Genomic DNA, 25694 nt, shown 5'->3' with positions numbered 1-25694 from the left:
AATGTCATGCCTTTATTCTTCAACGATAATCTTAATTATAATATAAATTAATACATCTTCTTATTTCTCACTTATTTTATATTTATAGCCAATTGCTCTGCCCTCAGTTAATTACTGCTTGCCTTATTAGCGCATAATTTAATCTCTTCTCATAAATCACTTCAGTCTTTAAATGTGTTTTATTATTATTCATTGTATCAATAACTATTTGTCACATTGTCACATCCATCTAGAATTACATAGTAATTACATTCTCAAAAATACATTAAATATTTCAGGAATAGTTGCATCTAATGTCTGAGTATTTCTCTCTTTTGCAGTTCATGTGAAATGTATTTTTTACTGAAAATGCAGAAAAAAATTTCATAGCTTGTCATTCCTTAAACATCTTTCTCTGTTCTTTCTACATTCCACTGAATTATCTGTGTATTTGCATTATTTTTCTGTTCCTATTAGTTTGACATGTTATCCTCTTATGCTTTTTTTAAGTTGTGTTTCTCTCTTGGTGATTTTTTTCTGTATTCAGGTGATACCTTCGTGTACCTTTGGCATGTCTTTGTTTCTTAGGAAATCACAAACCTTCAAAAATAATGGTAAACGTAGTTTTGAAATCATACTCAAAAATAAGTTTTAAAATTTTAGGAAGTAAATAAATTATTTTTTAATTGAAAGCATCACCAAAAATACTCACAGTGAAGGTTATTCTTTCTAAATTGAGTAAGCTAATGAGATTTTGAAACACATAGTCACACTTATAAAAAAAACTCCAAAATGTCATCTGACAAAGGCTGGGATTTATCACATGGAATTAGTCACAAGATTAAATTAAAACACAAAACTATAAGCCCATACTTTCTGTATAGCCAGTGAGATATTACAGGTTTGTATTAACACTTCAGTTATATCTCAAGTTTGTACTTCTAAGTCTGTAACAGAAATTTATTCCAAATTATCCTTCTCCCCCACAAGGTTCTTTTATTAACTATGAAGCAGTTTTTTAGAGGGTTATGGCCAATGTTTTTTTTAAGAGGTTAATAATTCTGGAATTCCGTTAATTGCCTAATAAGAGACTCCCTTTTTCATGGTATGTCTTGTAGATAGACCTAAAAACTATGAATACCTTTTTTTTTTAAGGTAGTAGCATTTTTATTTTCTTGGTATTTCTATTTCAGTACATCTGATTTTCTTAACGGAATGAAAACTATCTTTGAATGATGGTTACTAAGAGAAATACAATCCCTGTTCTTAGTTGTATTCTTGCATACTAACTTCCTATTGTTGTATTTTGCGGAAAATACTTGTTTGTTTTTTTAACTTTCAGATAGGGGATGCTCTCATTGAAATTGCCAGCAATATAATGTCTGTTGATGACCATGTGTTGTGGATGGCTCAAAAGGAAGACAAAGCCTGCACCAGAATTGTGCGGTGTGTGGAACATATTGCAAGTCAAATACTGACCAGCAACATTCAAGTTATTTCGAAGGTATTTCATAAAATCACAAAGCACTTTTGTCAAAATTTATTTTAAAAATGTTTTCTTCATAATTTGTACTTCTAAATTCTATGTAGAGAAGGACAAGGTTGTATAAATCAGATACACAGCATAGCCTATTTGCATAGATATACTTAGATTCTGTAGAACTTTTTTGCTGGATTCTGTTTGGAACACTGAAACATTTTTTTCTGAGTATCTCTGATGATATTAAGAATCATTTTTCTTGGCTTTGCTTTTATATATTTATTCTTACATTCTTACAATAGGCTGTTCACAACACCATATTTCTAGTTTTCCTAGCACTCAGTTCCTGTAGTATTTGGATTTATTTTGAAAAGGATACAATGAGTGAGGAATTTATAATAATGAAAAAACAGCACACTCCCTTATTACCTAAAGATCTTAATATACCTTTCAGGGAGGCGTCTAGACAACCCTTTCTAAAGCATTTAGAAAATATTCTAAAAAGATGTCATAAAGGTTATTAATTTGCAGTTAGTGGTATTTAGAAGCAAGCTGTAGCAGTATGAAATAACCGTTCTTAGTTCTTGTCCTCCACCTACATGAATTTGTCATTTGTATACTGAGGAGTTGTCATTTGGGTATTGAGAAACTGTCTTTGTCACTTTCAACCTCTAAGTGGTAGAAATGTGTAGAAGGTAGAAAGGCTTGCAAATTATCTTTATAGAATTTTGGATAAATATTTCAAAGCTTTATTACTCTTTCAGTTAGCTTTCTTGATTTTAAGCAACCTTTATTTTGTCAACTGCTCTATTTTATCTTTATTTAGTTGAAGGTACTGCATAGAAGTGAAATCAGTGTTAGCTTCAATTAGGTAGGGCAATAATGTATTAAAAAAAAATTGGAAAAAGGAATTGTGGACTGAGTTGAATTACATGCTGAGCTGAACAGCATAATAACCTTAGTCCCTTTGCTGTATAATTTTAGTAAAGTATAGTCTATCCACTTGAAGAATAAACTGACAAAACTTATTAGATTTTTTTTTATTTAATTCTCTTCTACATAAAATGATCAAATTTGCTACAATCATTTATTTTTATTAAGTATATAGAGACAATAATTTGCTTTGTAGAAGTATTTTGTAGTGTGACAGCTAGGGGGGTTCTGTTGCTTTATACTTAAGGTATCTTTTAAATGTCAAGTGCCAAAGGTTTTTTTTTTCGTGTTACTGCTTCAGAAGGAAGTTGGCATTACTATGAAAAGTAATGTTCTGTACTGACATGTATATCTGAGTCTCTAACCTTTTTACCATGCCTTTGCTTCTTGCAGTTTTCTGTAGGAGAATTAGTTTATGGTTGAATGCAATTTGTAAGTAAGCAAAGCTGTGGAGTTTTTCTTATTGTCATCTCATACAATACCAAACACGTCTGTGCTTTCTGGAGGCCAGCCAGAGAACTATATGCAGAAATTGCATTAAGTTGCAGGTCAGGGTGTTAGCCTGGTGATGGTAAATATGGCCAGGGCATAGCCCAGTGGTTGCCAGGCCAGGCTGTGGTGAGGAGACTGACATCAGGTTGGTGGGAGGCTTTGGGCAACAGGGCTGGTAACATAGTCACCACAAAGCTTAGGCAGGACCTTGTATGAGCCTCGCAGCCTGACAAAGGACAAGAGGAAAGGAGACGGAAACCCCCTCAGAGGCTCTGTGCACAGCCAGCAGGGTGTGTCCCAAATTCGTTTCCCTTCAGTATTGTTTTGAGGTACTTTGCTTCTGCTCGTATTGACTTGTCTTAGAAGAGACCTTAAATCCCACCCAGTTCTACCTTCTGCTGTGGGCTGAGTACCACCCACCAGACCAGGGGCTGGGGCCACATCCAACCCAGCCTTGAACACCTCCAGAGATGGGGCACCCCCAGATTCTCTGTGCGACAAACCTCTGGCTGTGACCATCCAACCAATTCCTTATCAACCCAATAGTCCATCCACCATATCTCTCCAATCCATATCTATCCAGTTTAGAGATAAGGTTGTTGTGTGGACCAGCTCCTGGAGTTTTCATTTCACTCTCCACCTGATAAAAGCCAGAATATTTAAGGCTAATTGCAATATATTTGTTTTTTTTATTTTTAGTCTGCTCCACTTAGCACTGTTCTCAGCTTACCCCTTTAAGGACTCTTTTTAGCCATTTTGCTTAGTGATGCCTTTATGTGAGGTTTAGAAAATGGACTCCACATGATCATTTTCTATATCTATAACTCCAAAAGATAAGCTCATGGCTTTTTGTAGCATGTACCTTTCTTACAGATGCTTGTTTCCATGGATAATTTTGCTCTGCATTCGTCTATATCCATTTCATAATTCATTTGAGAGTCCTAATAAGGAACAGCTTCAACTTCTATTTTACTCATCTGTTCCTATATGCTGAGAACAGTGTGTTCACACTATTTAAACATTGCCATAGGATTATTTTGAAAATGAAAAGATTAATGTTGAAAGAATTTTGTATTCAAAATTTAGAAAATAAGGCTTACTTGTGAAATCACTTGAACTGTCACTACAATATCCTCCAGCTAACATTTTTTAATCATCATCTCAAAATATGAATGAGGAAACTAGTTCTATTTCCATTCTACAGCAGGAAACTTGAAGTTCTAAATAATTAAATGGCTCTTGCCAGGGTTTTAGAAATACATTACCACACAGAAGTTTTAACTGAGACATGTAGCTTGATTCTGGTAATGTGGATAATAGCACTATGCAAACATAATAACGGAACAAGATCTGTGAGTCATAGAATCACTCAGGTTGGAAAAGACCTTAAAGATCATCGAGTCCAACCATGACCTAACCATAGTACCCTAACAATCCCCTGCTAAATCATGTCCCTGAGCACCACATCCAAACAGTTTTTAAATACATCCAGGGATGGTGACTCAACCACTATTCCTATTCCACTGCTTAACAACCCTTTCTGTAAAGAACTGTTTCCTAATATCCAACCTAAACTTACCCTGGCACTACTTAAGGCCATTTCCCCTCATCCTGTCACCAGTGAGAGGAGACCAATCCCACTCTCGCTGTAAGCTCCCTTCAGAAAGACAATCAGAAATCCATCCAACAAATTGCTAAGCATCTTTCCATTTCATTTCTGAGGCACAGAACACATCTGTGTCCATTTTAAAAATAATTCCTACTACTGCTGTTGCTAATTGACTTCATATCTGTATTGCTTTAAATCAAGATTAAATCTGTTGAAGCTGATAATGACACAGTTGCAAAACTGGTACAAATTGAGAAATAAAGACTTTTTAAAATTATTTTTTAATTTATTATAATTATTTTTAAGCTTATTTTTTAGCTGTCTTGTCATCTCTTTTTACTTATGCCTAAGAAGTTCTCAAGCAATCTGTCTGTACTGTTGTAGAGCTCTGTATCAGTTTTTAAAAATAAGTTCAGTTTTCTTTCTTATCCATATGCATTATGTATGGAAGCATGTACAAACACAATCTTTATGTACAGTAAATACACAATACACATAATTATTTATAATTAAGTGTAATGAGTTAGCAATATCTCTGCTTCTCAATATGTTTTGACAGGTATCTCATAATATTGCTCTGGAGGCCTTTATGATCAAGCCTTCTAATTTCATGGGAATGACTTGCACTGCCTTCCAAAAAATACCTGCAAATGTTGACAAGCCAGTTGTGCATGATTTGGGAAGCTGGGAAGCAGATCCCCGTTCTGATCAACATTTGAATTTCAAGTGCAACACTGGCAATCTGAATGGTTCCTTGTTGAATTCTTCTACCAGGGTAAGTCAGTGCAATCACAAATATAACTTAAATTTTTCAATGTGGATAATAATTTCAATATCTAAGTTGCTGTAGTATGGTGTATTAGGTATTTTGTTGTTCTAATAGATATCCCATTAATAATGCAGGATGTGAATAGAAATAAGTAAATGTTTTGTTCTTTCTATCTCTGGGTCTAGTTCTGAAAACATTTCCATGTGTAACCAATCTATTTGAAGGAATTTGGCAATATTTGTTTTAGTGAGGTGCTCTCTGGATTTTACATTTCAGAAATTTTCAGAATAATAAGTCAATGGAAATTATCTTTACATCCACTAAATTATATTACATTCTCCTTTCTCTGAACTTCATACAGAGGAGAGTGCTACATTGCAGTTTTTGAGTAGTAGTCCAAGAAACACAATAATAAATAAGACTTTTAATAGAACACACTGTTAATATCAAATAATGAAGTGGGACAATTACATTTTGATCTAGTAGGAAATGGAATTTTGCATTTGGCTGAGCATGTTATTAAATTTAAGTATTGCAGAGTTGAATTTTTGTTATCCTTCAGCTGAATCTCAGTTTAATAGCCTTATTTCTTGAAATACTTAATACAACAAAATGATACTTTTCTGGATAATACTAGCAGTTTATTGAACTTTGAAAGTATTTTGATTGAAGTTATTTTCTCTTTGGTGCATTTTAATCTTCTGTATGGGTTAGGCAGAGATGTGTCAGTAGCTTGTGCTCTCAGGATCTTCTGGTAAAAAGAAGGCCATTTTAATAATAGAAGAATAGGCAGATTATTTTTTTTCCAACAATGGAATTAATTTTCTCTGTGGACACTGTTAACATGTCCGTCTAGGATGACCTAGATGGTTGTCTGAAAAGAGGAGATTGGCATTTATAAGATGAAAACCAAATATCAGAGATCTAAAACCTAAAACAGAGAGCTGAACCTAAAACATATATAAGGTAAACTCTACTATCTGCACAAAGGAAGATTACCTACAACTATGCAAAGCAATTTTAAATATGATATATATTCTGTGAGAAGTGATGTTGTTATCATGTTAGATCAATAGATTGCTAGATCAATCTCATGTCTGAATTTTCAACACACTGCAGAAGATTTAGATGTTAGTTTCGTGGCCTTAATACCAAAATTTACTTAATTTGTATACATTGCATAATGTAATATGTGAATTCTGAAAAGCAAGAAGCTTCCATTCATTGTTCTCTGAAACTTTTAAGCTAAGCATTCCTTTAACTCATTCTGAAATGAACTGTATTCCTTCTGTTATTTTATTCACTGTTTAATAGAACAAGTTGTATAAATGTAATTGATAACAGAAAATAGGATTCTTTGTCATTATCCAAAGCCAAATTAATTCTGTATTTTCTCTGTGGAGGCATACAGTAAACCTACTTCATAGTGCTATCTAAAATTCAGAAAAATAGAGTTTGTGGTGGAGGTGGGAGTTGCTGGTTTCCAAAGTTTAGTCACTGTATTTTAAAGTACTTATTACTCTAACTACTTAGAACTTCATTTTAGATGATGAACTTATTCTTAGAATCTTCCTCTACTTAGCATAGGATTAATCATAAAGAGGGAAAAAAAATCTAATGAAAATCACTAAGTACAAATGGTAATTACAACTTTAATTTACTTCTAATAAAAGCATAAAAGGTTGTCCTTAAGGAGCTCATTGAATGAGAAGATTTACACTGTTTTATGATAAAAACTTTATCTTTCTTCAAATGCATAGCATTGTAAGTCATCTGTTCACCAAGCATAAACATTTGTTTATGACATTGGTCTGTTGATAGCCAGTTGTAACAATGAATTTGAAGTAGTATGTATTCATAAAGCAGTTTGTGGAAAGTTGATGGGAGAGGACTGAAGTAGGCGATCACAAGCTCTCTAAATAACACATCAGATTTATAGAGAACCCCCAAAGGGGAAAGAAAGACTGAATGAAAAAAAAAAAAAGAATAATTGAAAATTAAATAATTTAAAAGGTACTGAAAAAGTTTCATCATTTAAAAAACTTTAAGAGATGACTCTTAACATATGTGCATATCAACTTGTGTTTCATATATGCAGAAGATCCTCTATAGACTAACTTGCAGTGTTTCAAAATACTCTAAGGCAAAATATTATTTCAGTGTGATGCACAGATTTTTGTCTTTCAATCTCATTTTGGCTCTGCAGTCAGTAAACAATCTGAAAGACTGAAAAAAATGATCACTATTGCAGGTCAAAAGTTTTGCTACTGTAGAGCTTAGACCCAGTTGCTTTGTCTTAAATCCCATTTCTGCTGTTAGATGTAGACAGTTTTCATTGCCTGACTGAACTCTATTGGATGAAAAAACATGGCTCTGTTATATGTTCCTGTTTTATGATACAGTGGCTTGTATTTTGACACTGTATGTTTTGATCCTGGTTAAATAGGCCTAAGGGTGTCTTTCCAGCCTGCCTACTTCAGCTCACATTAGAGGATGGCTACTAATATGCTGCCCCATAGCCTGACTGTACTGTAGGGATATCACAGTATTGATATGTGAATACAGGGCTACTGTAACACTTGAACTCAGACAATGTGAGAACAGTTTAGTGCTATTGAATGAGTCTGCTGTCTGATTCCCATTTGATAGATAGTAGTCTGAACCTAATCCCTGTTCTAGCCTGATTCTATAAACTATCTCCACTGTGTAAAGATATCAGATATACAGTTAATTCTTTCCTCTACCTCACTAAAATTACATCAACATAAAATGAATTATTTAAATGTCCTGCCTATCATAATTAAACATGAGGTTTATAGAGGACTGTAAACTCAGTATTCACCCTCAGATTTATAAGAAAATATTCTATTAACATAATTCATGGTTTCTGTATCACTGTAAACACTTGCTAAATGAGTTAATATTGTTCATCTCTCTCTAGTTTCATTAGTTGTTAATTTGATGCAGGACGGAGTTCAAGGGAGCAACAAAAATCTGTGTATGTAGTATACTAATGTAATACCATGTAATCACTGATTTCTGAAATTCAAATTCCACTTAGATACACTCAATACATTTCATTTTACTATTATATTTCATTTAATCCTTATATTTTTATGAGCCAGGCAGGCCTACTGATTGATCAGATTGCATTGCAGGTGATGTCCATATGCTAAAGTGTTAAAAGTTGGTGTTAGCATTGATACTAGACATGCTAATAATGAAGAAAAAATCTAAAGTGCTTTGACAAAATCCTTTGATTATTTGCTTATATCACTTTGAGTTATTATATTTTTATATATATATAAATATATAGTTATATGTATATATAGTTATTATACAATTATAGAAATATTTTTTCATAGTCATAAGATGTAAAAAAAAAAAAACAAACTTTTTCTTGCACAAAGTCAATTTGAATATCAAACCGTACTGATAATGTAAAAATTTATAGCACATTCATATATAAAATTTAGCGAGATTTCAGAAAAGAACTTGATGCAAGGATTTCCACTACCACCCGCTACTTTGATTAGGACAAAGCATAGAAAATCCCAAAGAGAAACTATGAAGGGGAAAGTTATAAGCTGCATAAGACCTGCTTTCTAGTAGGTCTTTTAATAAAAGTGCTTTTCACTGCAACTCAGTGTACATGAAACGCTCCTAATCTTTATAGATAATTAATTATCTCAATTTAGAAGCTGTCTAGTAGACTGTGCAATAATGAACTTTCTCATTAATGCAAAAGCTAATTCTTATATAAATAATAATTACAATTTATACTGGAAGTTTCTAAGGCAGTGTTAGATGTGCACTTACCCAGTTATAGGTTCCAAAATGGTTTCTGTGGTACTAGTACGTAAACAGGTAGTTTTGACTTTGAAATTTGAACAATGCCTCATATATTTTCATTAACAGAGATTTATGTGTATTCTAATTACCTGTGAATCTGTTTAAGTGAAGTATTTTATTTTAAGCATGTGCTTAGTGCTGCTACCTTGATAGAGTTCTTATCCATTAAACATAATTTTTTCTGTGCTCAGAATGCATGTGTACAGCATTTTTCAGAGCACCAAGGTCAGCTGAAGAAGTTTAAAGTTCAAAGAAATGTGTCAAATTAGTGAACTCAATTAAAATGTGATGCAGAATGAAAATATTTCCAGCAACTTTCACAGAACTTGGCTATTTGTAATTAATTTTTCTGATCCAATCAGTCAAATTAACTGCTCACCCAGTCCCGATATTCCTTCATTCAATTCTACACTTAAAAAGACAAACAAACAAAGTACTAATGTTTTCCAGTCTTTTATTGAGAAGTTTCACATAGCAACATTGTATAACCACATACATCATATTAGCAAAGTATTAGCTAAGGCACCCAACAAAATACTACTCTACTATCTACAATAACATTAGGTCACTAGAATAACTTTGAATTTCTTCTTCTAGAGTACAATAGTTACTGTCTTATGTGTAGTATGAATGTGTTGGCATCACCATTTCTGTCATGATTTCTTCTAGTTACTCAGCGTACATCATTTGTTAGAGAGTATTACAGCACCTCTATCATCAAATATTATGAACTTTGATTATATCTGTATAACATAGATTGCTACAACATTATCGTTTTTTTCTGAATCTGTAGCTTTTATGACTGCAGAAATAAATATTGCCAAGTGAAGCAGTAAAGCAGGAAAAAAAATAAAAAACCCACCTAGTTTCTCAGTTTACATAAACTGAGTATTACAGTGATGCAGTGGGCTCAATACCAATAAACACAACATCATAACTTATTTTGGTTTCAAAGTACTTTTTCCTCAGGTGTTGTAAAACATGTCATAATTATGATCAGGTCAGGACTCTTTATACTACATACCATAATTTTTCCTTTTCTTTTGGTAATTATCTTTTTTTTCCCCATTTTCTTCTTTACCTGCTCTTTTCTTTGTGTGTCTTAGAACTCAAAACATTTTGCTCTTCTTTTATTGAGTATTGACACTAATATGTGTATTTGTTCTTGGAACGTCTGTGAAAGTTTCCTTGGATATAAATTGTGCATTTGAATTTTACAGTAATCATTCTAGGTCTACTATTTGAGTAGTTTGCTGGTATTGTCAAAAACAGATGTCTTTATGTGATTAAGAGATCTTAAAGTTTAATCTATTTTATCTGCTTTCATCCCTTCATGTTTATTCTATGTGCTTTTTTACCTAAAGTATTTTCTGTGTGAGCATGAGTTTGCTTGCAGTTGATTAGTGACTCTATGCTGAGTAAAAAAGAGAAGTTTCTGTCATTCAGTTGATTAGGTGGACTTAACTTCAAAATCAAACGTATACAAGAAAGACTACCTTCCTCTCCAAAATCCAAAAAGCACACCTTTACATATCTGTACCTCTTACTTCTATTCCCTCTCAGACAATTTCTTTATATATTTATGCCAACTGTGACATCTTTGACATATATAGCTCTGTATTCCATATTTAATAGAATACAATAGACCTTCTTCAGTCTGCACGTACTCCCCATGCTCTTTTTCAATGTGAATAGCTATCCTGCTATTTCTAAATATGGAGAAAATGAAATAGCACCAAAATACTATCCATGCTTTTGCAACGTCAACTATATTAGGTATGCAGAAGGGTTCCTACAGTTCTACTTGTTTAACATACATCAGTGAAATTGAAATACGTTATGTTCTTTTTAAGTAGGAAAATGTACAGTGTTCTTCTATTTCATAGCTGGTTTCTGCATTAAAAAAAAAACCTAAAAATGTAATTTTAAGCTCATGTCCCTCTTATCTTACCCTTTGCCACTTCAGCATGTAAAAATTCTGCAAATAACATCAGCCAACTTGAAGAGTTTTCTGTATTTTATTGTTTATGGTTCTGATGTTTCTGATACATGTATAATATTTAAAACTTAGATTTATTTAACTGATATTAAGTTTTCTATTCATGCTATGTACAGATTAGGGTTTTAATTTGCATATCTATGTGAAGGTCAAAAGTAATCTGAACAGCTTATATAGAAAAAGAACAAATACAAGAACAAAAGGACTTGGAAAAGTACCAGCTTATACGTGATATAAATTTCTGTCATTTCAACTCTCATTTGCTTTCATAAATTTAACATGACTCATGTTGATTTTATGAGTGTTTTCAATATATATCTGAGAGATACACTCTCGCTTTCTCATCCATAGTGGGTGCATGAAAAACTTTTCTTTTTGATTCTCCGCTCCATCGTTCTCATTACAGAAAAGTTCTCTTTGGGCTTTCCCAGAGGGCATTGGAAGATTATTTTCTTTGTTACAAAAGGAAGCAAAATTACCAGACTTCCTCAAGTGCATTCTGCTGTTAAATAATGATTTGTGCACTAATTAAGATAAATATTGTAACAGAAAAACATCGACACTGTGACAGTTAATAACACAGTACATTAATTGTTAGAACATATTTTAAGTTAACTTAATGGTAGGAAGATAATAATGAACAGCTAGAAAACTGAGTACTACCAAAATTCCTGGTTGTGCATTGACATTTGAAGAATTATAACCCTACTCTGATTTTGTTACTGTACTTAGAATCAACTTTTTAATAGCTCTGTATATAAGTTAAATGCTGCTGCTTTCTTAATTCTTCTTTCTAGTGTGTGTTATATTTTCCCTCGCAAAGGATGATGTCTTCAAAGACGAAAACACCTCAAAATCTATTAAATACTTATATTTCATTTTTCAATACCTTTTTCACTACGTGTTTAGCTAACTATGTTGCCTACTTTTGCTAAGATATTTCTAGTTTCTAAATTGATAGTTATAGTAGCTACGTGAGTATGTATGGAAGTTTTACTTTTTTTCTGGGTTGATTTGATTTCTATTGACTTGTTTTGGAACACAAATAGTTTGATGCTGACAAAGCATTCACTAGAATAGATTACTTTGAAGGTTAATGGGTGTGGATCTTCCCCTAAAAATGCTAATTGTTTAATGACTTTCCAGTTTCCTGTAACCAGGAGAGTCTCTCTGATAACCAGGAGGAAGTGCCCAGTGGCACAGGTGCGAAGGAGGTTCTTATTGAAGGATTCAAACTCAGCATGTAGAATTAAGGTACCCACTGAGAGGTACTCTGTATTTCCTTACAACAGTTATGTGGTGATGGAACTTCTGTTAAGGGTCTAGTGATGTACTAAAGGCAAATGCAACAGTTTTTGAGGTTATGTATAAAATGTTTCCAATGTTGGGGGTTTTTTGTTTTGTGGGGGTAGACTCTATGTTGTATATAGGGCATGTATATAGTTTTCTGTATCTTTAGATAGTCAAGGCAGTATCTTTATGTTGTGGCAGTTTTTCAGAAGCTCTAGATTATAGCCAGGTATATAGTTATTACTGAATATATAGTGGAAGTCAGCAATGGAATGCAAATTTTTGATTCAGGCAGTGAGTACTTGATCTCTATTTCAAGCACAATATAGACCGAATGTTATGATTTATGTAAAATACCTCTTATGAAATGGCTTATAAAGAGGCTACTATACAAACGAGTTCATTCATTAAAAGACTAGTATTCTGTCTTTGGCTTTGTAAGTGTCTCCGTTTATTTCAAGTGCAAATGTTGACTTGCTATTTGCTGTTCATGAAGAAATTATTTAATTGGGCAGCATGTGTGTTTACTGTTTCTGTGATTTTAATGATCAACAAGACCCCCAGAATTTTATGACAAGGCTTGGAGTATTAGAAGATCTGCCTAATGCTGACTTTTTTTCATTCTTATCCGCCATTTTAGGCTGAATGTCATGTGTTTACACTTTTAAAATATGATGTAAGAGTGGATGACAGCTGTTCCACTGGGTATCTCGAAATACAGGCATTGTATCTCGAGTTCATCTTGATGAGAAATGGATTTTTCACTAAATGAATATTGATATGCTGATTCATATGTTCACATTTGGAACTCTTCCTTCATTATTGACTTGTGCATAAATTTATCAAAAAGAGGTTGTATGGTAATTGAACTGTTATTTGACATAGTACATACAGACGTGAAAAGTACAAATATGATCATAGCATAACTACCTGGCTGTTAATTATAAAAGTCACATCTTCAAAATTCTGCATTACTACGTAAAATAAATTCATTATACTAAACTATTATTCTCCTAAACCATCAGTGAAAGAACTTACAGGTGTTAATTGAGTTTCCAATTCATTACTGGTTTTAATGCTGGATTAAGTTTTAATGAAACACTTATGCTCTGTTTTAAAGAGAAAGGTGTTCTAAATACATACTCATTATATGTCTATACACAGACAGACATTCTAGGCGAAGTTAATTTGCTTCTTTTCTAGGTTATGAAACTCATCCAGAGCTTTGCTTTGATTCTAAAAGAACTTTGTGATGGAATACAGTTATGTTTCTTTAATTGACTTGAATTTAAATTCCCCCTCAAAGTGTTACATCAGTTCATTAGGCATGTGTTTAGCACAGTTTTGTTCTCCATTGGTTCAAAATTTATTTCTTTGACATTTTTGAGTTAGTAAACTTGTAATTATTGACAGCTTACAGAGGGGATAACTGGCATCTAATTTTTGTAATTTAGCTAAAGACAAGTAGAGGTGACCAGCTTGGTGATATGTGTTCATATGAAATGCACTAAATATTGCTTAGATAGAATGTGAAAGAAACTGATATTACTGAGGGTTTGGGCCAATGCGTTGATGCAGCTTTTAAAGGCTTTTTTTTTTTTTTTTTTGCCTATGGTTCTGAAGGGTGCCTCTGAAATTAGTGTCTTTGAATACAGCATTCAGGATCCCACTGAAACTCAGTAATTTTTGTGTCTATATAAAGATTTTTTTTCCTCTTAACTTTTGGGAGAGAATTAAATTATTAGGCTTGAAGTATTCAATAGTGATAAGACTTAAAATATAGTATTGATTGAATACATCTGCTGCATTGGTTTCATAATATAGTATTGGAAAGAGAGGATCCCTAGAAGATGTGGCTTCTTGTTCCTGCTGAGATTCAAAATAATGACTTGAACTCAATTCCAAATTAGGAAGAGGCAAAAATGATTTTAACGTACTGTTTTTCCAGGTTTTGTACCACTTTCTTTGGTATCATAGGGGGTTACTAAAAAGTAATTTAAAAAAATGTACGAATCACAAGTTAGAATTGTACTTATGATAACCAGAAAGATACAGTAGTCTTGTAAAAATTAGAGAACAATAACAACAAAAAGCAATGAACCAACAAACAAAAAACAAACTTGAAGGCAATATTAGTGAAAACTGTTGCATTTAAGGGTGTCAGAAGAGTCATAAAATGTCAGTCTAAAGCTCAGTCTGAGCTGATTTCCTGTCTCCAGTAGGAGTCTAGTGGTGTAGATGCTTAGGGGAAAAGTCAGCAAAGGACAGGAAACGTGGTGGTGGTTTTCTATGTATATCCACAATTGTATGGCTTGTGGATTTCCTGATCGAAGGACTGCATTGAAAAGATCATCTATACATGAAATGGTCAAAAAATTTGAGACTTCTTAATGTATTAGATCTTACCATATCACATTCATTTTTAATTATTGATTAAGTTTTGATTAAGTATTGATTAAGTACTTAAGTATTAAGTATTGATTAAGTTGTACTATGTGTGTTGTAAGATGTAGATCTTTCTTCGTGTAGAATGAATGCTGATGTAAAAACCTGAGAAAAGGAGGGAGATTGGTTATTTAAAAATCCTACATTACTAACATGCTCTCTTTGTGTATGCAAACATATTCATGGGATCAAATTGCAGTCCTGGAGGTTTTCTGCCATTAATCCTTTTCGTATATCCTATACTAACATTTTAGAAAACTGGCCAATTGTTTTACATCAAAACAGGCCGGAGGCTATGAATTATGGATAGACAAGATAACACTGAATTGTATTCCTTTGCTAAATATAGATTAAAGCCCTTCAGATGAAAAGTCTGATGAACCAGAATTGAGAAACACAATGGCTGATTCAATATATACAGGTCATACAGTAGATGTAACAGCTGCGTAATTTATGCTTCAATGACCGGCATGTGCAGCTACTCTGAAATAAAAAGTAAGCTTAGGACTTGACACTTTAAAAAAAGAATAAAGATCACATTTCTGTTACATTATATTACAGTAAAATGCTTTATTTCATAAGCTCACTTTGATCAGCACTGTCAAGTGTCTAACAGATTTGAAATTCTCACTAAATATAGTCTATCAAAGTTGCATATAATTATCAGACTCATTGAACTGAAGCGTTATTTACAGCTATTTTGTGTTTCTTCAGCATTTATCACTGCTCTTCTGATGATAGTCATCTACAGAAATTCCATAGAACATCATATATTCAATGTAAGTGGTAATAATGATTTCAGTGTGTAGGTTCTTAATTTTCACGTAAAATAGGACTCCACGTGAATTCTGGGCTATTTTATTAGCAGATACTGTTTACCAGAACAATGGTTTTCAGTCTCTGTGAACTTTCAGTTTACTTGATTGATTTGGCATCTATATTTTAAGTCATTCTTTTCAGATAGTGCATGTCTGAATTAAGTAGTAAGTAAATGTCTAACGGGAGCATTTGTCAGAATGTATGTACTTTATTTGAAATAAAATGTGTCTTACCCTTAGAGTTTAGCTTAATTCTATCAAATAACAAATCAAATCAAATGGCAAAATTGAGTTGCAGCATGAAGTTTTCCTCCACGCTGCAATTCCTAGAGTTTCTTTAAGGGAGAAACTTTCAAAGAGGATCAGAATCACTTAGTATCTTTTGCTGCAGTGTATCTCAGTATTTTCTTGGGGGGGAGGTGATGTGATGGGGAATTCTTCCTATGACTGGAACATCACCGTGGGCATGGACATAACTGAAAACTAGCAAAGAATGTTAAAAACTATTTGTAGCTATTTGCATTAAATACTCAGAGGATCTGTTGCTGTATTATACTAATGGAACTGTGACACTGAGAAAGAGAGTCTGTAGTTAGCTTGGTTAATGATCTTTGAATTCCTGGAAATACCTCATCCAGTTTGTTTGCATTAAAAACAAACTGATAAGGGCACTGTTATATGTCTTCATTTTGAAAGCTCTAAAAGGTGATATCTTCTGAGCATTAGAATCAAAAATCCTCTAATTTGTGTCAAACCTAAATCAGCAGCATTTTTAAATCAGCAGCATCTTAAAAAGATACTCAAAATCATTAAGGCGCTGTATGCATAAGCTGGCAACCAGTTGCTTCTGCTAGTTATCTGGATATCTTTGGTAGATGATACTGGCTTATTTTTCGTTTGCTATATGGTGGACGTGCCCTGGCAATCCTACTTCTCCATTATGACTATGAAAAGTAGCTAAATGGAATTTAGTTTGTGATATGTCTTCCACTTTCAAGAACATGCATGCAGTTGATGTGAGCTGCTACAGAATTGCTGATTTGTTAATGTCCCTGAAATTGGTGCAATAGTAAAGGTTGGCTTTGTATACCAATCCAAATAATTTAAGATTTTAAGAACTATTAAGATCTGCAAATAAACTTAATTTGAAATGAATGGTTTCTTCTGCAATTGAACTGTTGGCAGGAGAATAAAAAAATATATATATACCTTCTGTAGGCAAAATGTGCAGATGTGTCATGTAAAGTTGTTATATAACCTGAAGAGTCAGGGAGAAGACGTTTATTCAGCTCAGTGAGCAAGGACTGGAGTGAGGTTTGCAACTTTAGGACACTGAATTAAACATCAGTGCGAGGAAAGGACAGACAACAGATTCCACATACAGCTTTGATGATATCTGCACAAAACTATGGAAAGAAAAAAGCGCAAGTAAATATTTCTAGAAATATAAGGTATAATTTTAAGAATATCTTTTTTTGTCACGCTGTTTTATTAATATTGCTAGTGTGTTCTTTTGTGAACCATGCTGATTTGCAAAGAGCTACTACAGTTGAAAGGGTTTGGGAGATCACAAACCTATCTCCTGAGTTTCAACGTATGTGAGCATTTTTGTGCATTTATGTACATGCATCTGTTTTAAATGCTTTAAAAATAAGGCAGTTCTTTTTGCTGAATAGACAAGTTTAGAAATGAGTTGGCAGTGGCATTTCATCTCATTTCCACATTTCCTGTTGTACTCAGTTTAAAGGTTTTTTTCTACATGCAGACACTGGGGAAAATTAATTTAAATGAATTTTGAAAGTGTATAAGTGAAACCTATGTAGACACCCTTATCCACAATCAAAATAGCTTTAATTCAGTTAAGCTTAACTGAATTAATTTGAAAATTAATTCTGCTAAATTGAATTAAGGCCTCTTCAGTTGCAAATGAAAATAACAGAAATGGCTAAGTACAGTGTATTAATTCACTTCAAAATAAGGCTTTTAATCAAAAGGTTCTGAATTTCTTGATCATCCCTTCCATATGTTCTCAACACATGTAGTCCCTTAAATGAAAATAAATATAAAAAACTAAAGACTAGGATAATGATTAAGGTATTTTTAATGGTCCATAGGCAGTAATAAGATGAAAAAATCACAAGTGTAACTTTACTGGTGTTACATCACATTAAAGGGTTGTGTAGCCATCCCAGGCAGAGCACAGCATGTACATTTTAATAAAAATAGATATTAGTTCCTCAAATGTTATCTGTGTATACAAGCAGCTACGTACACAGAGCTGAATGAAGGAAAACTTATCTGGGAATAGTGTCGTGTACGTCCAATTTTCATACAGCTGCTGACAGTGCATGTCAAGATACCCAACTACTTTTCTCATCTTATCTGATTATATTTTCTTACAGTATTGGCTCCTAAAACTTCTTTTGTAGAAGAAATACCTTATGATGAGTTTACTAGAAAATAATCACAGAAGCCATCCAGACTTGCTAAAAAAAAGCTGACCAGCAGAGTACAAAGATTTACAATATATGTTGATCACTCTGAAAGTAATGCCTTCTGTTGATTTCCATGGGAACTACAACAGGTACAATACGACACAATAACACTGTTTGATAGAGCAAATTCTCAGCTACAAAAAAACTATTTTTCAACTTAGTCACCATCATTAGCCATACATTACCATACATTTTCACCAGTGATGAACAAGAGCCTGCATGCCATGATTGTAAACATCTGCACTAGCGAAGGTGACCCAATGTTGTTGTTACTACTGAAATGCACCAGCCACTGCCTCTGTGCTCACATCTGCTGTTTGGTCTCCATAAATGTTCAGCAAGCATTGATGAATGTCAGTGGGTGCCATTTTTTCTGCATGGGGGAATTCAGTGACATACTTTTGCTTCATACACTCTTCCATGTCTGGTGCTATTTTAACTGTCTCTCTGCTGCCAACTGTCACATGGCAACAAAGAGTAATGGATTATTCACAGGAAGATTCAACCTCTACTGCTAAGAGAAACAAAACATAAAATAGGAAGCATTACTTTTGGAGCAGCCCTCAGTTGTGGTAAAGGTAATAGTTGGCATCTGCATATCTTTCTGCTCTTCTTTGGCAAAGGTTATTTCATATCAGACTAATAATTTTTAAATTGCCAAATGTTCATATGAGTCAACCAAAGAGAAATATTAAACCTTGTATTTTCCTGATTAGTGGTAATGTGTGTGGGAAAATGACTCATGTTACCAACATTATAAATGGCAAATCCTCTTCTTGGAAGGACTGAGGCTAAGGAAGATGTACCAATCGTACAATACAATTTTTCATGCTCATTTTCAAAACCCTGTTCTGGTGCTTTCTGCTTCACTTACCACTGCAGGACATAGAAAATAGAACTCTGTTGTGTCATTAATCACGTTAGAAGTGCTTGTTTGACTTTTTCTTCTGTTTCTGAAATGCTCAGTAGATCAAATTTAGGTGAATGGGCTGAATCAAATAATTACTTGGTGTGTTGATGCATTTTGTGCTGACCTTATCAGGATTGAAGAGATTTAGTATCCATAAGGCCAAGTGATGGACACAATCGTGTTACATAGTAAAATATAACCTTTGTTAAAGTCTCGATATTACAAACTGTTACCAGAAGAATAAATCTAAGTCCAGTCTTATAGCTGTGAGGTATTTTTTATTGCCTTCTGTCTCTAAAAATATTAACCTTTTTTTCTGAATTAAAAACCTATGGACTATGGTGAGCAGGCATTATTGTGAAATCATGTACATCTAAGATGGTTTCCTTCTGACTGACGTGTCAGATAGCTGTTTTCAAGACTTAAAGGAAAATTAGTCTGTACTAATTGAAAATATGAGCTGGAAGTATTAAAATATGCTTTTGTAGTAGTTAGCCAATAAATGATATTTTGAAAAAGGTGAATAACTGATATGCAAGTGAAATTGAGGTCTGCTCACAGGGAAAAAAGCATTAAAGCTTATCTTAACCTTGATGTAAATCACTTACTGTTGCAGTTGGCAAAGTTCTGATGAGAAACATTTTCACAATAGTAAGCCCTACCTACTTTCACTGGTGAGCAGCTAGGACACTAACAATTAGTTTCAGTCTATTCTCCCACTTGCGAATTTGAATTTCAGTATTATCCATCCTACTTAGTAACTGGTCGAATTTTTTACCAGTTTTGAAAAATTAGGTACTTTCATTTCAATGTTTAATGTCTTCCAGAATGGTGTAGATTATCTTTTTTGATGGTGAACCCATTTGAGCTTGTGTGCCACTCTTGTAACACTTCTCAGACTATCACCGGGATGAGTCTTGCAATGCTTTAATTTAGTTTTGACTTTTTTTTTTTTTGCTGGTCTCAAATGATATTATAGAATAGCTCCCTTCAAAAGGCAACTTTATTCCACCCTTCTTTAAACTCTACAGAAGTAGCGGGAGTTCTTCCTCCTCATCTGTTTGTTGGTCTGTTTATACTATTAGCTCAACGTATTATGGAGGTTCTGATGAATTTCCACTTAAACTCCCTCTTTATTACTCTGTATTCCACTGATCAGGAGGCATCTTCCTCTTCTAGGAAATTTTGTGAATTTTGAGCTACTGGGAAGCTTTTTGGCAAGGGAAAAGAGAATGAAAAGAAAGAATCCAATCAATACGATCATATATATAGCAGAATTTGTTATCCTAATATCTTCCTAGTGAATCTGAATGACAAATAAAAATACTAAATTTATTAGTAGCTGACTTACACAGTTCTTTGTCACAAAACACAATGTGAATGTTAATACGAAAGTTGCTTTCTTTGTTTCTCAGCAGAAACAGAAGAATATCTCAAAGAGAATTGGTTTTGGTCTCTATCACTTGGAGGCAAAACTAGGTGAATATTGTTATTGACTTTTTATTTCTGAAAATGATGCCATCAGAGTGATGAGACTACATTTGTGAAAAATGGCTGATTTTCTGATGAGTCACTGATGCAGTATCTATCATTAGTGAACTGTCTGAAACATCTGAACTAAGTTGCTCTCCTTTTCTTGATCAGGAAACTGTAGCTGAATTTGTCCAGTCTCCTACAATTGACATGGCTGTCACTCGTGACAAGAACGTAACCACTAAGAAATCATTCAGGCTCAATGCTTGTTTTTTGCTGTTTTTGTTTGTTTGTTTTTAGTTTATTTCTTAAAAAAAAATCAATTGGCAAGTAAATAGGAGAGGGGTGGTAATACGCAAATTCTCCTTATAAAGTTAAAGAGTTTAAGATAATGAAAACTAGATCCTATGCTTATTCACCACTGTAGCTACTGAACTTAATGAAATAGTAAATTGCAATTAATTTATACATTCAGTGTTTTAGTATTCTCACATGATGTCCTGGTCATTAATCACTTTGAATTATTAGTCAAACAAATCTGAACAAAGAAGGAGAATAGTTTGTTCTTTCTTGGACAAATGCAAGGCTTGATGCCTGTTCTTATGAAAATACCTTGCTGCAGGGATCTTAACATGTTTATAGAGATTGCACGTGTGTAATATGTATGCGATAAAAAGCTCTAAGAAAAGCAGCATTTAGAAATTCTGTTTATTTTTGTATTTTTTTCTCTAGAAAATTGTATTCTCAAGGCTTTCATCAGAAGCTAGACTTTTCAAAACACTTCAGAATTTCTCTAGCTTCTGACTGTTGACTCCTGTTTACTAATTTATCTGTCTGTAGCGAATTCCCTAAAGGTTGAGACCATCTGGTCCTTCAGTTTATTTAACTGTTTCTCAGTTTTCGTGAGCCTTAAATGAAAACTGTCAAACTCAAAGTTTATAACTGTAATGATTTCTTAGACATCATTAATTTTAATGTTTCAAGAATCTCTCCCATTTTTGCTTTTACTCTTATCTCCCACAAGAGTAAGAGCTTCTTTCCTGTAGAATGTGCTTCAAAAGTGAATTAAAATGAAATCAGATAATTGTGGGAAAAGTCATTGAGTTGCAATCTAAATCTTTATTAGAGTTGTTTTAAATTCTCATATATCAAGTGGCTGTTAATGTATTTTCTTGCTTTCATTTAACCTTCCATTAAACATAGAAATCATTGGATTTTGCCAATGGGCAAACTTCCTGTAATGTAGATGGCGATTACACACTGTAAGTGAACATACAACAGTGCATCCGTTATTAAAATATTATGGTGGGATTAACCAGACTGTCTTTAAATACCTTGGAATGGCTAATAAATGTTATTTACATTCACAAACACGCACTTTTTTAATACGTTTCTCAGGGTACAGACACTGATCTGTGAACACTGTTATCTTTCACCTCTCTATATCACTGGAATATTCAGTGTAAATTCAATTAAACTTGCACAACCTTTGCTCTGCTGGCAGAACTAGTAGCCACTTAAAAGCGGGTTCATCATTATTACAAGTAGAGCTCAGTTTTTTATTATAAATATGCAGTTTTATGTTCAGAATCAGTGCTTATGTACCAACATACAGACTGGTTTTGTGACTTTAGATCACCAGAAAAATAAAGCTATATAAAAGAGGTCTGAGTCATCTAACATCCACTACCCAATCTTTTGGAAAAGAAAATGAGAAAAGTGTCTGCAGTGGCCGTGACAGGAGCAGGAGCAACGTCTTACCATAATGTGAAGCAGATGATAAAGTGTAGGATTGTCAAGTTCTTCCAGGTCCAGTTGTAGGCATATTAACATCTCTGGTGCTTCCATAGTATAAGGCTTTCTTCTGTGCATTAAAGAAAATTGTAGTTAAAGCCAACTGAAGACAAAGTTGCAACATCTTTGATGAAATATTATGTTTCTTCTAGCTGGATCAATTTGGTGGATCTGTGCTTATATTTTTATTTTAATTACTTTATTTTGTCTAAAAGCCGGAGATACTCCTGGAGTTACTGGCTGTTTTCCTTGTTTAGAAACGTTAATAATTTTCAAGAAATCTATTCTTCTCACTGTATATTGCTTTGCACTGTCATGTCACTTAGTTCCATATAAAGACCTCTGTATGACCTTTCTACAAGCACCTGCTGACTTTGTTGTGCTGTCTAAGCATAATTAATGACACTCTGCTAGTGGCAAGGGCTGAATGTTAATTTATCATAGAAAGGTTGATAGAAGGGTTCTGCAATCCCTGTACTTTCAGTGCTACTGTAGTAATACATTTATGTTTAAAAGATATAATTACTATTTCATGTTAAGCATCAGCTAAATAACATCCCCTTTGAATAAGACAACATAGAGTCCTGCCTTGTCAATTAGAAATTACTGAAATAATAATATTTAACATTAATGCTATTGCACAGACTAAATAAAAATATATGAAAAGTAAGGTCACTTGTCCTAGTGATTTTAAATTAAAACATTTTCTGTAAACAGACCAGTATGGTATGTAGAATTTCCTGTTGAAGATCTTATCTCAATGTAGATTTTTAGAATCTTTAGATTCACTTTTATATTTTTAACATATATTTAAAATGTTATTTCTCTGTTGTTCCATTTGTAAATATTAAAACTGAAGTCGCTGCATTTGCACAGTATATTAAATTGGAATCTATGTGATTCCTAATTTAAAGTGTTCCCACTTCAGTTTTGAAAAACTTTAGCCATAACTGAAAACACAGTCTAGTCCTAGCTTTGAAATTTTCTAGCTTTTAAATTTGTGCAGTCATGTCAGCAATTAGTATTGTCATCCAGCTTAGCTCTAGTGTGTATTTGAAGCAGACTTGAGTCTGTATCTAGCAACCCGCTAGTTGGCTCAGCTGATTCCCGAGCTTTAGAGTGGAAAAAAGTGTGGGCATTTTCTCAGCCTTTCCTAGAACTGAAGAAAAGGGGTTCTTTACAATTACAAATTCCAGCCTCTGTGCTACCACTATATGTTATAACTGGGATTAAAGAAGAGGACCGTATGAACAGCTGTCCTCAAACCATGTTATTGTGATATTCCTTTAGTTAAGAATTTTCCTTGCTTTTCTACCATTTTTTACCCTTGGATGTCTCAGTTTTGCTAGTAATTCTCTATCACTTTGCACATTGTCAAATGATTGTTCAGGTGCTAAAATTAAAATCTCAGTAGAGTTTTAAATTAAGAATTAGAGCACAGCTGTAAATTAACAGGAATGTGACTATCTACAGCTATACAAAGATAGAGAAAATTATTTCTCTGGCTTTCTCTTTTACAGACAATAAATTATTTGTAGTATGTCAAATAGGTGCTAGCTTTTTCAATATCAAAATATACTTTCTGCAATGCCATTGAATGCCATTGAAGGATATTTTACCCCAATAAAAATGTATCTGCTGGTCTCAGGAGTTGGTCTTGTTATGATTAGAAAAAGGCAACTGAATGTGCATCTACAAATCTTAGGCTGTTTGACTGCTAAGATGACAAAACACATTACTACAAAGAAGATTGACAAAGTTAACTTGATTTCCCCATGTTGCACCTTATTAAGCACTCTATCTCAATATTACAGCATTAATTAGCTGGAATCATAGTTACATCACCTTCAATGGTAGGGATAATTGATATGAGCTGAAGCGAGTCTAATAGGCTTGACCTTCAGTCTGTTACATGAATGGTTTAAAACTTAAATACATACACTATATTTACCATCTTATTGAGGGTAAAACTGTTCAAAGTCTCAAAAGAAAGAGCTGCAGAAGTAAGTGCTGAGGAAGTCAAGTACAGTCATATGCCAGCTTGAGAGATGGCTGTCAGCTGAACTTTAAACACCTGTCAATTATTATTGACTGAGGCATGTGTCCCTATCTCTATAGAAGGGAAAAGCAGTAACAGGTGGTCAGTAAAAGGCTAAGTAAAAAACATTTGTCTCTTTACTGTAATATTCTGAATATACCAACATTAATTATCTTCACAAAATTAAACTTACCTGCTAGTTCCTTTGCAGATTCTTCATGTAGTTTCTGTATGTGCATTTCCCTCAGAAATGACTTACTGGATATACTGTTTACATCTATATTCTTCCTTGAATACAGTCCACAGCACTGTAATGATGCATGTTAACTACAGACATGCCTGAGTGTCTCAACTGTGGTCTGGACATGTTTTTCTGCAGCAAACCCTGAAGTGAAGCAACCTCTTCTCTTTCATAATGGAATATCCTCCTCCTTTTCACCCATGCATGTCTTGGGAAATCATGAGCTATGCATTTCCTATGGGAGGAGGCAGGTCTTCCAAGCAGCCTGTACTCATTTCTTCATATAGGATACAGCCCATGAATATCAGAGACTGCTCTGTAAAGAATTGATGCTTGGGTTGTATAGATATCATCTGTAACTAAACAGTTCTGAACACAGGATACTTCAGGAAAGAAGAACATACAAATGGCCCAGACTAGAGATTAACCTATTCTTTTTTTCAGTCACTGGCAGTAGCTAACAGAAAGTGTTTCTGATAAAGCATCAGAACAGGGTTTTCTTCTTGGAGCCTGAGACAGAAATGTGACTTAGGATAAACTCAATTTTAAGGTGAATCTCAGGTGAGGTAAACTCAATCTCAGGTGAATAGTGGATTAGGTGTTCAGTTATTAGGTGTTCAGTCAGGTGGCCAGCCTGTGGTCCACCAGGACATCGCAGTCCTCTGCAGAGCTCCTCTTCTGCAGGCCAGCCCCTAGCCTGTGTGTTGCATGTGGTTATTCCTCTTCAGATGCCAGACTCATCACATGCGCTTACTGAACCTCGTAAGGTTCCCTTCTGTCCTACTCTCCAGTCTGTCCAAGTCTTCAGGTTCATGTACTTTACCTGTTGTTTTCAGTCCTTTTGGCTCCTTGAACATTAGTATATTTTCACTGGTGACAAGTGTACTGTACCAATTAATTTATTTGTTTTAGCACTTTTTTTATAGACTTCTTAGACTTATTCCACAGATTCTCAGGTATCCATGATCCAAGTATTGAAATCTTTTGATATAATTCATCAGCTAGCCATACAAAGAAACTTTTTATTTATTTTATTTCATTCAGAGTAACAGGTCCAATATCTTTAAGATGGAGTGC

At 33.7% G+C, this 25694-nt stretch overlaps 1 protein-coding gene across 1 annotated transcript in view; it reads left to right on the top strand.

Annotated features, from left to right (window-relative positions):
* Positions 1 to 25694, top strand: part of ADGRA1 (adhesion G protein-coupled receptor A1) — a 254109-nt gene that overhangs the window by 139855 nt on the left and 88560 nt on the right. The window contains exons 11-12 of the mRNA XM_040702834.2: positions 1322 to 1483; positions 5053 to 5268. Coding sequence (XP_040558768.1) covers positions 1322 to 1483; positions 5053 to 5268 — 378 coding nt within the window. The remainder of the gene's footprint in view (positions 1 to 1321; positions 1484 to 5052; positions 5269 to 25694) is intronic.

The sequence above is a fragment of the Gallus gallus genome, chromosome 6 (assembly GCF_016699485.2).
Source record: "Gallus gallus isolate bGalGal1 chromosome 6, bGalGal1.mat.broiler.GRCg7b, whole genome shotgun sequence".
Classification (NCBI taxonomy): Eukaryota; Metazoa; Chordata; class Aves; order Galliformes; family Phasianidae; genus Gallus; species Gallus gallus.
The sequence above is the reverse complement of the archived record's forward strand: the minus strand, read 5'-3'. Positions and strand labels throughout refer to the sequence as shown.